General features: G+C 41.4%; 1 protein-coding gene across 2 annotated transcripts in view; it reads left to right on the top strand.

Moving 5' to 3' along the window:
* Positions 1-14,530: 14,530 nt before the first annotated feature.
* krcc1 (lysine rich coiled-coil 1) overlaps positions 14,531-15,501 on the top strand; it is a 28,803-nt gene continuing 27,832 nt past the window's right edge. Inside the window, exon 1 of one of the 2 annotated variants that reach the window (XM_003222340.4) lies at positions 14,531-14,716. In XM_003222340.4, the coding sequence (XP_003222388.2) occupies positions 14,602-14,716 (115 nt within the window). In that variant the 5' untranslated portion in view covers positions 14,531-14,601. The remainder of the gene's footprint in view (positions 14,717-15,501) is intronic. The other variant, XM_008113110.3, reaches the window with a different exon arrangement.

Here is a 15,501-nt window from a genome sequence, read left to right as displayed (position 1 = left end):
TATGTGGGTTTGGGGGTTTTCCAGGGAACCCATAGACCAAGTTACCTTTGGTTAATCAGCTAATACAGAATTGATCCCAATATTTCATAAATATATAAGCATGCAATTCATGGAAAGTTCATAAGCAGTTCAGACAATAATAATGCGAAGGGATTCATGTTAATTCCAGTTCTTGGTAGCCCTGCGATTCATAGAACTGAAGGCAAACATATGAATGAGAAGTCCAGTCATTCATAAAAATGAAGATGAATGGATGAACAGGGGAGGATCGCAGCTGGTCCTTGAGGAAACTACATTTCTCTCTCAGGGAATGGCAGTCTGCCAGAAATCTGCAGCCGCGGGAGCCGAGGAGCAGGCGGTTGCAAGAGAGCCATCGGGAGCCGTTTTTTTCTCTCTTTTTTTTTTTTTGACAGTCAGCTGTTTCAATGCTTTAAAGTGGACGAATTTCAGCGCTGTTGGTTGTATTTGAACCAGGGGCCTCAAAGAGTGTTAAATATAAAAGATAGGCATGCTGGGAATGTTTTTGATAAAGTTATGGGTTAAATTGTTCCGTCTGCCATTCCACTCAACGGTGGTTAGGTTAGTGGAAGAAAGGAGAGAGGTTTTTCCATGCAGGAGTCAGAGAAAGGGATACAAAGTAGCCACTGGAGAGAGTTTCAAGACAAAAGAGGATACTTTTATTGGGGGATTAGTTACAATGTTAAGGCTGGGGTAAGCAATGAAAAGAAGTTAATAATAATAATTTGTTGCGGTCAGAACGTTCTCCCACTTTGCAGGCGATCCGGATTTGTGGAACCCCTCGCTGCAGGTCAGATGAATTTAAAAACGGGGGTCTCAGCTATCAGCATTGGAGGCACATGGTACAATCTTATATATTCAGAAGTAACTTGTATTGAGTTCAATAGTGCTTGCTCCCAGGAAAACAGTTTCATAGGAATTCCACCAAAACAAAGTATCCTATTCCAAGTTTTGCAAAGGGGGAAAATGCTGCTGGCCTTCTCTGGTTGTGTGCAGATACAGCCAAGTCTTTTGACTCATTCCTCGCCCACCGCACCCCAATTTTGCTCCGATCTGTCTGCAAGACACATCGGAAAAAGAAAAGATATACCAGTTCTTCCTCAAAGCTTTCTTTAAAATTGTTTCAAAGCCATCAGAAATGTAAAAGAAGAATGTTAAATGAGCTGCAAGGATAGAATCAAGGTAAGGCTGGATTGTTTTCCCTACAAATACAAAGTCCATGCTGAAAGAGAAGCCAGCCCAAGCACACCAAGGTAGCCCTTTTCATGTTTCTTTTAGGCGCTGCCTTGTTTTTATTTATTTTTACTGAGAAATCTTTATGGCTTGGTCATTACATGAACTCCATGCAGAGGGTAATAAGGACCACAATGAAATCATTTTCTTATGTAAATAATTGAACTTGCCCACACATAATGATAGTGAGATAAGAAAGGCAAATCCCCAGCTGCCACAGGAAGTGTTAATATTAGGGAAATTGGCAGCTTATCATGTTTGCTTTGCCACATAACATCCACAGCTATTTTTCTCATCACCAGCCAGCTTGCAAGGAGAGTGCCTTTGGCAAAACACACGGGAAGAGCCAGAGTCAACATCCGCTTTGTCCAATGGCTAGAACTGTAAAACTTTGACTGGACCAACAATGGCTTGCATCGATCTTAGGGCTCCATCCTGGGCAGCTGGACCTTCGAATTGCCGTTTTAAAACTCTCATAGTTTCTTATGTAGGGCTGTTATGTGTGTGAGCTACCATGAATACTTGAGTCACAGGACAGTTTATAAATATGTTAAAGTTGTGTACCTTCAAGTCATTTCCACTTTATATTCCTCCTTGGGAAGACCTTTTTTTATTTTGCTAGAAAAGGGGGACTTTGGAAGGACTGACAGACACAAAATGCAAATTGAGAAGATGTACGCCACATTTGGCCTACCAATGATGTAAACAATATCACCTGTCTTTTATAGACAGTTGCAGTGGGACTATATGTCTGTGTGACTGGTTACAGTTTGTGCTAGGGACTCTTCTACACTACCATATAATCCAGATTATCAAAGTGATGAGGAATTGAAAAATATGGATTTTTAGACATATATTGTATGCACATTAGAAGCAGTGAAATATAGAAAAATCAGACTCTCTCTGTGCTAGATTTTAGGGATGCACAAGCTGACAAGACAGGGGGGAGAAGGAGTGCCTGTTATCTATACATTCCAGTGTGAATTGGTTCCTAGCACAGCTTAATGGAAGGAGAGCTGACTTCTCCCCCTCCCTTTTGACAAGGGGCCATGATTAATCTACTATAGCTGAGCCGTGGTGTCTGTGACTTGCTACAGGCTTTTAAGAGTGCTTAAGATAGAAAAATGCTGGTTGTGCATATTTATGCCCATGTGAAGTGACGTACTAATGACGAGATGTATGTAGAAGCATGTTCTTTGTCTGAAAATGTATAAAAGGCAAGTCCACGCCTTGACTGAGGCTCTGGTTTGCTTTTTGGAAGAGATTCCACTTCCAGAGACTCAGCTGAATATAATAAACCAGACTTTTTGGCCTCTCAAAGGATCTCTCTTGCGTTATCTCTCCCGTCATCTACAACAAAAGCAGATAGCCCACATTATCTGCTTTGAACTAGATTATATGAATCTACACTGCCTTTTTATTTATTTATTTATTTATTTATTTATTTATTTATTTATTTATTTATTTGCAGTATTTATATTCCACCCTTCTCACCCCGAAGGGGATTCAGGGTGGATCACAATGCACATATACATGGCAAACATTCAATGCCATTAGACAATACGACATATATAGACAGACACAGAGGCAATTTAACATTCCAGCTTCTGGCTTCATGAGGGTATGCTCGATTGTGGCCGCAGGGGGAGCTGCCGCTTCATCGTCCACTTGTGACACTGAGTCCTTGATGGAGTACTTCCTCATTCTTCTACATGCTGCTGGAAGGTTTTATGGTGTTGTAAATTACTTAAATTAGCCTCCCTGCATAAAGCGGTACCTAAATTTCCTACTCGATAGATGCAACTATCTTTTGGGCTGCATAGGTCACTGCCTGGCTATCAGCCTCCTCCTAGTAAACTCAAAGCAAGGAAACCTTCATGAGAACCACCACTCCTCTTGATGTTCTCCCAGCAACAGCAAGGGCATCCCTCTGGGCAGCTAAGCCAGGAAATCCCAGTTGGATGGCCCCCCCATGAGAGTCTGCCTCCAGGGGCAAACCAAGAATGGGCAGCTTGGAAGTCCCTGAACAGACTCAAAAGTGGATCAAAAGACAACCTGGCAAAATGACACCTAAAAGAATCCTCCACTTTGTGTGACTGTGGAGCAGAACTGACAACTCCACATCTGTATGCTTGTCTGCAATGTCCTGCCTCATGTACAGAAGAAAAATTGTTTGAGGCTACAGACAATGTGATCACTGTTGCCTGTTTTTGGTCAAAAGATATTTAGCCACTTGTGCTCCTTCTATTTTTATCAGTTTTATACTAATTTATGCAATGCTTTTGAAGGGAAATAAATAAATACCCCTACCCACCATTTTCAGATGTGGAGATTTTGCAACCTTGGTCGACTTACCCATTTCCAACACTAAAAGACTGGCAGATGGAGTAATGAAGCCCCATTGCTAGAAAATTGCCTGAACTGAAGATGAGTCAGCCCTCCACAGCCTTCAAGCTATATTGCAGGTAGGTCACTTCCTTCCTGTCCATTTTTATGTTAACACCTCTTTAGGGAATTGTGGTTTGGAACAAGGCCCATGGCATGAAGCTGTAAGATAATTAACAATAATACTGATTTTGCAATAGAGATAACAACACCCACTTTACACACCGGGGTGCGGGGAGAGGAAGCTGTCATTTGGCAGCCAATTATCCTAGTATGAACTTTTTGATCTACTTTGTTTATTTAGTTATATTACTTTTATCCTGCCTTTCTCCTAGGTTCAAAGCTGCTTTCAATCATTTCAAAACACAGTACAACTAAAAATGTGTTGTTGAAGGCTTTCATGGCCAGAATCACCGGGTTGCTGTTTTCTGGGCTGTATGGCCATGTTCCAGAGGCATTCTTTCCTGACATTTTGCCTGCATCTATTGTTGTGAAGTCTGTTGGAAGCTAGGCAATTGGGGTTTATATATGTATCTGTGGAAAATTCAGGGAGGGGAAAGAACTCTTGTCTGTTTGAGGCAGGTGTGAATGTTGCAATTGGCCACCTTGGTTAGCGTTGAATAGCCTTTCCGCGTCAAGGTCTGGCTGCTTCCTGCCTGGGGGAATCGTTCGGGGGTGTTAGCTGGCCCTGATTGAGTCATGTCTGGAATTCCTCTGTTTTCTGAGTGGTGTTCTTTATTTACTGTCCTGATTTTAGAGTTTTAATACTGGTAGCCAGATTTTGTTCATTTTCATGGTTTTCTCCTTTCTGTTGAAAACACTCATCAACTGCCTTGCTCAGGTCCTGCAAACCCAGAGCCATGGCTTCCATAAAAGTAGAAAATAGCATATGCATGCTCCAGAGTATCCCTCAGCAAAACATAATTTAATAAGCAGTAGAGGTCATACCACTGTGACTTATTTTATACAAACTCTTGAGCAGGGGTCCCCAAACTAAGGCCCGGGGGCCGGATGCGGCCCTCCAAGGTCATTTACCTGGCCCCCGCCCTCGGTTTTAGACTTAGGCTTGCCCAAAGTATGAAATGACTTGAAGGCACACGACAACAACAATCCTCATTAGCTTGACTATCTCATTGGGCAGAAGCAGGCCCACACTTCCCATTGAAATCCTGATAGGTTTATATTGGTTAAAATTGTTTTTATTTTTAAATATTGTATTGTTCATTCATTTACTAATATTGTGCTATGGTAATAATATAATATATTGTGTATATATATAATATTGATAATAATATTATAATGTAATACAATATAATATTTATTTATTACGGTATTTCTACCCCACCCTTCCCACCCAGTAAGGGACTCAGGGTGGCTAATAATAATAATAATACAATGTAATAATATTGTATAATATAATAATATTAATTATATATTATATATTAAATGTAATATTACTAATAATAATATGGTATAATGGTATAGTACAATATAGTAATATATAATGCTAATATTGTGCTATGCTAATAATATAATATATTGTATGTACATACAACTTGTAAGCCGCTCTGAGTCCCCTTTGGGGTGAGAGAGAGTGGAGTATAAATTTAGCAAATAAATAAATGATTGTTGTTGGGGGTTTTTTGTACTACAAATAAGACATGTGCAGTGTGCATAGGAATTTGTTCATTTTTTTTTTCAAATGATAATTCGGCCCCTCAACAATCTGAGGGACCATGAACCGGCCCTCCACTTAAAAAGTTTGAGGACCCCTGCTCTTGAGGTTTCCAAGTGATGCAATATTTCAAAGACATAGACCTCGTGATAATTCTTTTTGCTGTTTGAGAGAACACCATGCAATAGGACAAACCTTTAATCAGATATCAGGTGTTCGGCGGGGGGATTCCTATATACCACAAAATTATTTCCTTCAGTTATGCAAGAATGCAGACAGCGTAGGCCCAATACAGTCATATTTCTTTATGGATGCAGGTCTACTTTTCTGGTGTGGTTCCCTTTCACCCACACAAGCAGTTCACATGCCTTATCCATTGCAGATTGTTGCCTTCAACACCATCCCAAGATTTCAATTTCCTCTTCTGCTTACTGTCCACACATCTAGTAGATTTATTTATTGTATTTAATTCAGCACTTCCACACTAAAGCAACTCTGCCTGGTATTTTTAAGAATCTGTTTGAGATGTATGTGGAAAAGAGGGTAGCTTTGTGATTGGCATAAAACTCTACTAAGAAAGTGCTCTTATTGTTTGATTCTTCCCGAAGCAAGAGAAACCAGTTCCTTATGTGATGGCTCAATTTTTTTTTCATTTATTCAACAATGTGTTGTTGTTATCATGGCTCAATTCATTTTTTAAAATTTCTTCCAAAAAGGCAGCAAATGTTGATGTTAATCCACAGTTTGCCCAGTTTGGGACTCAAACCAGCTTGCAAATTAAACACAGTATAAAAATTAACAGTATACAAGTATTTAAACAGCAATTAAATCATCATAAATTTGAAAGTTAAAACAACAACAATCACAAAAAAATTCCAGCACATTATACAAGACACGTCTGGAATAAAAAGGGTTTACTTCCTTGCAGACAAATAATAAAGAAAGCACCAGTCTAGCACCAGTCTAACCTCTATGCTAAGGAAATTCTAGATCTTAGGAGTAGGAACTGAGAAGACTCTCTTCTGTGCTCTTACAAATATAAAGAGGGTAGATGACTATGTGATGAGGTCCTTCATCTGTTAGGGTCGCAGGGCAGAGAGGGGGACTCCCAAGATCTCAAAATACATGAAGGTTCATACAGGAAAGCATAATCTTTCACATAACCTGGGCCTGAGACTTTCGGGCTTTATATATTATTACCAATACTGTACTTTCAATTCTGCCCAGACCCAGTCTGCACTTATTCCTTGCCACTAATATAGTTGTACAGTATACCTTTTCAACGCCTTGTGTTGCTTGCCATAACATCACTCCAAAGCAATTTACTATGTGAAAATCTAAAAGTAAATGTTCAGTCCCAAGAGATCTGTTCTGGAAACATCTGGATTCATGCAAATGTTGGCAACAAGCAATATATATTACAAGCTAAAGTATGTTTTTAATAGATCTCTTATTGGCCGCTCATTGGGAGAATTGAATTTTGTATCAAGAGCAGCTCAGGTTTGGGGTGTTATCACACCAAGCTATTATACCATCATAGTGATGCATTTGTCCCACTTTTGTCTTGATGCTCTCTAGGCATTTTTGTGTTACAGAATCATTGAAACTAGTTTTTTTCCACACTGGAAACTAATTGAAATAATCCATTAATGACCCCTACTCCCCATAACTATGCAGTAATAAATAGCATTTTCATCCATGAATGGTCCATTGGTGGGTAAGGTATGGGCATGACCATGTTATCCTTTCCTCATGGAGCTCCATGGAAATTTCTGGCAGAAAAGCCCCAGACCATCTCTGTTACTCAGCGAAAATGACTTTTCTAGTATATTCAGATCTCCTCTTAACCATCCCTTAGAATTTCTTTCTTTCTCTCTAATTTTCAGTTATATCATTATAACTGGAGTTTTAAAGCCATCACCATAGTTTGCCAGTTGCTATCACTTCACCAGGGCTCAAATGTACTCCAAACCTCTTTTGGTTGGGGATGAGAAACAGAGTCAAGACAGCATCAAAATGTGGGTTTAAAAAGGGGCAAAAATCCCGGGATCTGATAGTAAGTCCACAGACAGACCTGTTAGTCCCAGGAAGTGGTCCCCCACCGTCCTCACATTTCCTTTGAAGACAATCAAGGTGGAGGGGGGGGGGGGAGGGGGGACATCCAGAGGAAGTCTTTTTTTAACATTCTCTCCCAAGATGCGTGGGCCTCCTATGTACTCATGCAGAGATCCTAATGTACACACAAGAAGATTTCTTATTCTTTATCTTCACCCAACTGTAAATTCAAGCTCTGTTTAATATTATAAAGATCAAAACAAAGGAATGGTTTCAGAGAATTATAATTGCTTTCCAATTGTGCTTCCATTGAGCCACCTGTGTGTCTGTGGCTTCATTTTTTGACAGCCCAATCAGCTGTTTCAGGCTTTAAAAATGCATGAATGCACTGGAGCAGTCCACACAGGGGGCTCAGAAGGAAATCATGCATTTTCCATGTCTGCAGGGATAAACAGTCATGTGAAGATGCACATTTTTTGGGTGGAATCGGGTTCAAAACACACCTTTCCAACACATGCTTTTCATCTGTTAACCGGATTCGCCCTTTCTCTAAATGTCATTTAGCCACTCCCCTTTTATTCCAGTTACTTCCAGGTTTTCAGACATGTGTAGAAGGGCCCTGAGACCCATTCTATATTGCCATATAATCCAGATTATTAATTCAGATAATCCACATTATCTGCTTTGAACTGGATTATATGAGTCTACAGTGTCATATTATCCAGTTCAGAGCAGATATTTTGGATTTTATAAGATAGTGTAGAAAGGGCCTGACAGAAAATGAGATTAAGAATTCCATCTGACCACAAAAACAGGCTGGGGGGTTGCCTTTCTTCTCTTTCAATAAGAATATTAACAGCCTAAAGCAAATGTAGGCAACTTGTCAAAGCTTTTGCCTCTCTGGAGACCTTGAAAAGTCACATACATCCTGTAACCCCGGAAAGGTTCTTGAACATTAAGCCCATTAATTCCCCCTAGGATATATGGGGAAGCCATTTTGTTATGCCAGTGTAATCCTGTTTATTAGTCTTAACTAGATCCATTCAATGGATTGCTGAATGTAGAGTCCACACATACGCAAATCTCACTGATTCAGTAGGTCTACTCCACTCAAGTCTGTCTACAAGATTTAGGTCAAGGTTGGAGGAAGTGTGACCTATGGATGGCATGCAGTTTGCTGGACTATTTTCATGGCACCCAGTTTGTGGCTGAATGATTCCAGATACTTCCTATAAGGTGAGAAACAATTTCTCCATGTTTCATTCCACAGGCTATTTTAAACCCAGAAAGTATTTTTCCAGGAAGTAATTCTTGACTTGGAAGTGATGGCCTGTTGTGAAGTAAATGTCTCTTCTTGTCCTAAGATGACTCAGAAACATGGAGAAAATGTTTACTGGCGTATCTAACAAGCTCTGTGTTTAGTTTTGAAAAAATGTACCGTAATTAATTTTTGGTAGGCCGTACAATTAAAATGAATTTATCTCCATAAAAAATAAATTGACCTTTATCTTGCAAATATTTAGACTAGTTCATCTTTGTGATTCAGAGGCGGTTCAACCACCAGGCTAACTAGGCAGTTGCCTGTGGCGCCATCTTGTTTTGGCACCATGGAGGCAACTCCTGTCTCCTGAGGCCTGCCTCCGCCGCTGCGCTTCCCTCCGCAAGGAAGGAGCCGAGGTTCCCGCTTTGGGGAGCAGAGAAGCGGCACCTTTCTGCTCCGTAAAGCCCCAAACACCTTCCTTCTCTCCAGGAAGGCGTTTGGAGCTTTGCAGAGCAGAGATGCCACCAAACGACTTCCTGGTGAGGCCTTCCTGGCAAGGCCTTCCCCTTCTGCCCAGCGCTCCAGCGAGCACTGGGCGGCCCAGCACTCACCGGGTGGCCCAGCGCTTGCTGGAGTGCGGGGCCTGCCCGGGTGCCCGCGCGGGGCACCACGGGCAGGCCCGGCGCGGGCACAACGGGCATGCCCGGCGCGGACACATGGTCTTCAGACCTTTGATAATTCTAGTCGCTCTCCTCTGGACAGGTTTCATCTTGTCAATAGCTCATTATAAAATACTAGTCATAGGCCTGGTTACCACCTCATCCATTTAACTTGTGTTTTCATCTATTATTATTATTATTATTTGTTCATTCGGAAGGCACAAAATGGTACACCCCCTCCAACACGGAAATATCAGTGAAATGAAAGGAAAGTGGGAACGGAAACTGTTTGGTCGACTGGTTTTAAGTGCTCAGTTGCAGGCCCTGGCAGGCACAGGTGCTTTGGGCCTGCTTGCCACACATGCACTCTCTTTCCAAGGAGTGTGTGTGTGTGGTGAGCAAGGCCAAATAGCCAACACCTGCCAGGGCCTACAGCCAAGTGCTGAGCACCTCTTGCTCGATGCTCAGCACTCAGCTGTAGACCCTGGCAAGCGCTGGCCCTTTGCCGCCAATGGGCCAAAAATATTCGTTTTTTTCGTACCTTGGATGAAAAAACCCATTCTGAAAAGCACCCATTTTTGGGAGAGGCGCTCAAAAATGAAAACTGGGCCTTATGAATGAAACAAACAGAAACAGATAGTGATTCTATACAAATGCTCAAGACTATAAAATACTGATGTCTGTAAATGTATAGTATGTTAGGTCTGGGATTCTCCCCGCCATCCTTCTTTGGACATTGACGCTATAAAGTGATCTCTGACTCTGACTCTGCTCTCCTCTCTGTGTGTCCTGATTGGAACCCATCAAAACTGGCATGTCTGAAGAGATTCTCAGAATTCTGGACAAAAATATAGTATCCCATTCAGTTTACAAATATCAACAGGCTGAAATGTGTCCATGGGAAGACAATAAAGATGGTGACTGGTCTGTTGTGCTACAGGGTGGTGTAATAAACTTAGCCAGAGTGAAATCATTTTGTAAAAAGGACATTGTTTTGAGAAAGTCTTAGGATTATTGTCAGAGAGAAAAACAAGATAGCACAAGTACAGTATTGTGATTTTTGGCTGGAATATGTGGCGTGTAAAGATAAAGGAATTAGCAAAAGTTGTTGCGGAACACTCAAATTAAAGAGAAACATTTGATGGCGATGCCTGGAATCAACAAGTTATTTGGAAAAGAAACACTTGTTTTTGGTAAGTGGAAGTGTCTTATTAAACAATTTGAAAAGAAAGGTAGAAAAATGTATAAAGCGAGTATTGGGGAACTCTGTTCTTTTGAAAGACATTATTAAACCAAAGGGCTGCTCATCTCTCCTGGCACCCCTTACTGCCCTGGCCTGTGGATAGTGGAAAATGTAAGTATACACAAGAAGGTGTACCACGATCTTTGCTATGAGCTCAATAAACGGTTATATATAAAAAACAGCAGGTATGCATGGAATTCTATGAAAGTTATTTGGAACATGTGCCTCCTGTAAAAGATCCTGGTGTATAACTGTAAAATAAATTTGTGATCATGGGAACCAAAGCAATGCATTCAAATTACATGAAAGGAGGTTCCCACATCAGCCAAAGGTAGGCCCACACTTCCCATTGAAATACTGGTAAGTTTATGTTGGCTAAAATGGTCCTACATGTTAAATATTGTATTGTTATCAACTTAGACTTTAGCTTGTAATACCACCTTGTGGTAAAACTTTGCATTCAACCTTCTATTTTAGTTTTAGAGGAAACCTAGTTGATTGACCTGTTTGTTGCAGTTACACTTAACATGCAAAGACAAAAAAATGAAATAAACTACTTAAAAAACATTTCACAATCAACTGTTCTATCACTGGGAGGCATTATTCAATCCCGTGGGGCCACTTTTTAACTGTTTTCAAATTGGTTTCTAAAATTGTTTTACACTGCTTTTAGTGTATTTTAATGGGTTTTTAAAATGTTTATCTTTGTATTGATTTATTTTTAATGTGTTCATTATGTACTATTGATGGCAAACAATTCCTAGCTTTTGCTACACATCCACCAGATCATGGCAATGCATTTCACAAGGGGGCCCCATTGGAGACAGTTCAGAAACATCAGTTGGTGGGGTCAGGAAATAAGAATCCAGAGCATGGCTGTTGCTTCACTTGCACTTCTATACATATCCAGGCTCCACCGAAGACAGTCTTTTTGAGTTGCTGCTCATACATCCGCATCAGAACTCAGTTAGTGATAAGGCCCCTTCTACACTGCCATATAATTCAGATTATCAAAGCAGATAATCCACATTATCTGCTTTGAACGGGATTATAAGAGTTCAATTCAGTTCAAAACAGATAATCTGGATTTTATATGACAGTGTAAAAGGAGCTTATATAAAACTGTTATTATTACTTATTACTGATGACTACGTAAAACTGTCTTCCCTGATGAACCACACATGAAGTCTTGCACAGCAAGTCTTCAAATGAGCCTTGCAAATGTATGTATTGTAGACTCTCTTTCTCAACATTTTTTCTTTTGTTTTTTGAACTTTTGAACTACGGGGTGTCCCAAAGTCATCAAACATATGGAAAATGGGAAACAGTATATCCCTTTATTTACAAAATTTTACAAAATATTATCTGAAAGTTTGAAAATAGATATTAATATTAAAGTATATAAAATAAATGAGTTTGTAATTTTTTCCTAGGTATGGAGACTTCTGAGGACCTTATGACATTAGGAAATACAGTACTCCATTTCTGAGACTCAGAATGATGTTTGCCCCATCCCATCAGTATTCCATCAGAATCTGCCTGTAACGGAGTGTTTTTTGAAATACTATGGGTTCTTCCCTTGCTGAAGCACTGTTTTTGTGTGTTATAGGAACATCTGTATGCATCCCATCAGCAACAATACGACTTGTCATCTGTGGACAGTCTCACAAACACAGACTTTCATGATGGAAGCGGCTACCATTTTCTGTTTTGGACATCAAAGGGAAAGGATTTCCAGGATTACTGAAATTGCTAATTGCCATTTTGCCTCATTATTTTTAAAAATATATTTTTACCGAAATCTGTGCAAATTCTTCCCTCCATTGCATCTGTATGTGTAACAGAATGTTAATATTTAAAATAACTTTCATTAGTAGTAGTTTGGGACTTTGAGGTGAGAAGGGTGGGGTAAAAGTACAGTAAATAAATAAATAAATAAATAGAGCTATATCTTAATTACAGGAAAAACTAATCAATTGCAATTGCCTTTTTTGCTATTTTGATTAGAAGCATGCCTGTTTTATTTTTAAATGTGTATGAATAGCAAATGCTATATGGCCCCATACAGTCCATCAATCGTTATTTCCATCCATTGATATTTCTTTCTCTCTTTTTTTGGCAGATGGAGGATCCTGGAAGAAAGTGGTTTGCCCATGCCTGGGGCCAGACCCACTTTGAATCCAGGGGAGCATCCCTTATCCGGAATTCTGAAATATTCCCAAAATTGTGATGTAATAAAATCTGGGGGGGGGGGGATCTGTTCCTCGTGTGAAAGTATCATTTCCTGTTTCATGGTGCAGCACTGAGTTTGAAAGCAGTTGTTCTACTCTAGAAACTGTTTTTGTGGCTGCCACAAACTATGCTGAATTCGTTGAGACTCTGGGCCCTTCCAGACAAGCCCTATACCCCAGGATCTGACCCCAGGTTTTCTGTTTATCCCAGATTATCTAGCAATGCGGACTCATATAATCCAGTTTAAAGCAGAAAACCTGGGATCAGATCCTGGGATATAGGGCCAGTCTGGAAGGGGCCACTGTTCGATATCGATTGAAAAACTAGTGCAAAATATACTGCAGGATGTCCTGCAAAAACAAAGTTTTTGCAATTTAATAAACGTTTTCCATGTTTTTATGATCGAAGTAATTAGGAAATGCCATTTATAACAAAGGAACTAAAATCGTGTTACATAGTGTTCTAATCCATGTTAGAACAATATTTTTAACAGCATTTAGGTCTTAAAGGTGAAGGTAAAGGCTTTCCCCTGACGTTAAGTCCAGTCATGTCTGACTCTGGGGGTTGGTGCTCATCACCATTTCTAAGCCGAAGAGCCGGCGTTGTCCGTAGACACCTCCAAGGTCATGTGGCCGGCATGACTGCATAGAGCGCCGTTACCTTCCCACCGGAGCGGTACCTATTGATCTACTCACATTGGCATGTTTTCGGACTGCTAGGTTGGCAGGAGCTGGAGCTAACAGCAGCCGCTCACGCTGCTCCCGGGGGTTTGAACCTGGGACCTTTCGGTCTCCAGCTCAGTGTTTTAACGCACTTCGCCACCAGGGCTCCATGTTAGGTCTTAAAATTGCCTTAAAATGTGCATTTCTCATACCTCCGTTACAGGAAAAACCAGTCCACTAAACAGCACCATTTATTCAGAAGTTTCCTTTGGGACAGCCTCCCAAAGCAAAGTGAGCCTGTGTTGTCAGCCTTCATGGCCGGTATCAATGGGTTGCTGTGAGTTTTCCGGGCTGTATAGCCATATTCCAAAAGCAGTCTCGCCCACATCTATGGCAGGCATGCTCAGAGCTGCGAGGTCTGTATGGGGTTTATACCATATATCTGTTAATATTGTTAATATGTTAATTGTTAATATGTTAATATTGTATGTTTTATGTTGATTTTAACGATTGTTTTTACTGTAATTGATGTTTTTATTGGATAACTGTTTTATTGCTGTGTTTTGATATTTGATTGTTTTATCAGGCAAGGCCCCATGTAAGCCGCCCCGAGTCCCTTCGGGGAGATGGGGCGGGGTATAAAAATAAAGTTATTATTATTATTATTATCTGCGGAAAGTCCAGGTTGGGAGAAAGAACTCTTCTCTGTTTGAAGCCAGTGTGAATGTTGCCATTGATCATCTTGATTAACACTGAACAGCCTTGCAGCTTCAAAGCCTGGCTGCTTCTTTCCTGAAAAAGGGGGAATTCCAGACATGAAACAAATCAGGGCCAGCTAACACCTCCCAGGCAGGAAGCAGCCAGGCTTTGAATTTGCAAGGCCATTAAATGCTTGCTAGTCAAGGTGATCAGTTGCAACACTCACATTTGCCAAAGTGAGCCTGGCTGCAAAATAGAATCCGAGGCGGTAGCAAGAGACAGAGATGATTGGACACTGCGCGGTGACTGCTGGAAACCACCCGCCAATCAGAGAAGCAGGAAGAAGGCGGTTGGAAAGAACGACCCGTTGCGCAATGCGAGGGAGAGCGACTGGGACTTCCTGCATCCGGGTTCCTGCGTCGCCTCCCTGGCCCCTCGCACGGAGTGGGCGGGGCCTGCTCCGCTCCGCTCCCGCAGTCATGGCGGCGGCACCTGCTGCTGCTGCTGCCTTTTCTGCGGGGCGGGAGAGGGCAGAGGGGGGAGGGGACGCCCCTTCCGCCGCAGGGCTGCCACCCTCCCGCGGCCAAAGAGCAGGTGAGTGAGTCAGGAGGGAAAGAAGGAAGGAAAGAAGGCGCCCGGGAAGGCAGAAGGAGAGGCCTCGCTGCTGAGGGCCCAGGGCGGAAGTGACGTGAAGGGGCAACAGTGAGGAGTGCCTCTTGCTCAGGCCCTGCTCCGCTAGGCCGCACACACGTAGGTCCAGGCGAAGATAATAAAGAAGGGGCAAGCATGAGCAAAGCTGGGCCCTCCAGGTGTTTTGGACTTCAACTCCCAGAATTCCTAACGGCCTCAGGCCCTTTCCTTTTCCCCCTCAGCCGCTTAAGCGGCTGAGGGGGAAAAGGAAAGGGCCTGAGGCCGTTAGGAATTCTGGGAGTTGAAGTCCAAAACACCTGGAGGGCCCAGCTTTGCCCATGCCTGGGCCAGACCCACTTTGAGTCCATGGAGAGCATCCCTTACCCGGAATTCTGAAATACTCCCAAAATTGCTGAACTCTGCGGGTCAGAAAGGGACATTTTTGCTTTGGTGGTTCAACTCGCACCAACGTCGATTGTTATTATGATGTTTATACCCACTTTATCTCCCCAAAGTGTTTATACCCACTTTATCTCCCCAAGGAGGGGACTCACAGCAGCTTGACATAAAAGCAGTAGTATACAATGTAATCCACTTCTTTATTTATATCCCACTTTATTGCTCTTAAAGCATCTCACAATCAAAAATATTGCAACTTCAAATATACAATAATAAAACAGCATATCTTTATATATTATCAATAATAATTATATTTAATATAGTAGTATAATATCACATTTGTTATCAAT

This window comes from Anolis carolinensis, chromosome 6 (assembly GCF_035594765.1).
Source record: "Anolis carolinensis isolate JA03-04 chromosome 6, rAnoCar3.1.pri, whole genome shotgun sequence".
Lineage (NCBI taxonomy): Eukaryota > Metazoa > Chordata > Lepidosauria > Squamata > Dactyloidae > Anolis > Anolis carolinensis.
Note: the sequence above shows the minus strand (reverse complement) of the source record. Positions and strands in the feature narration are given on the sequence as shown.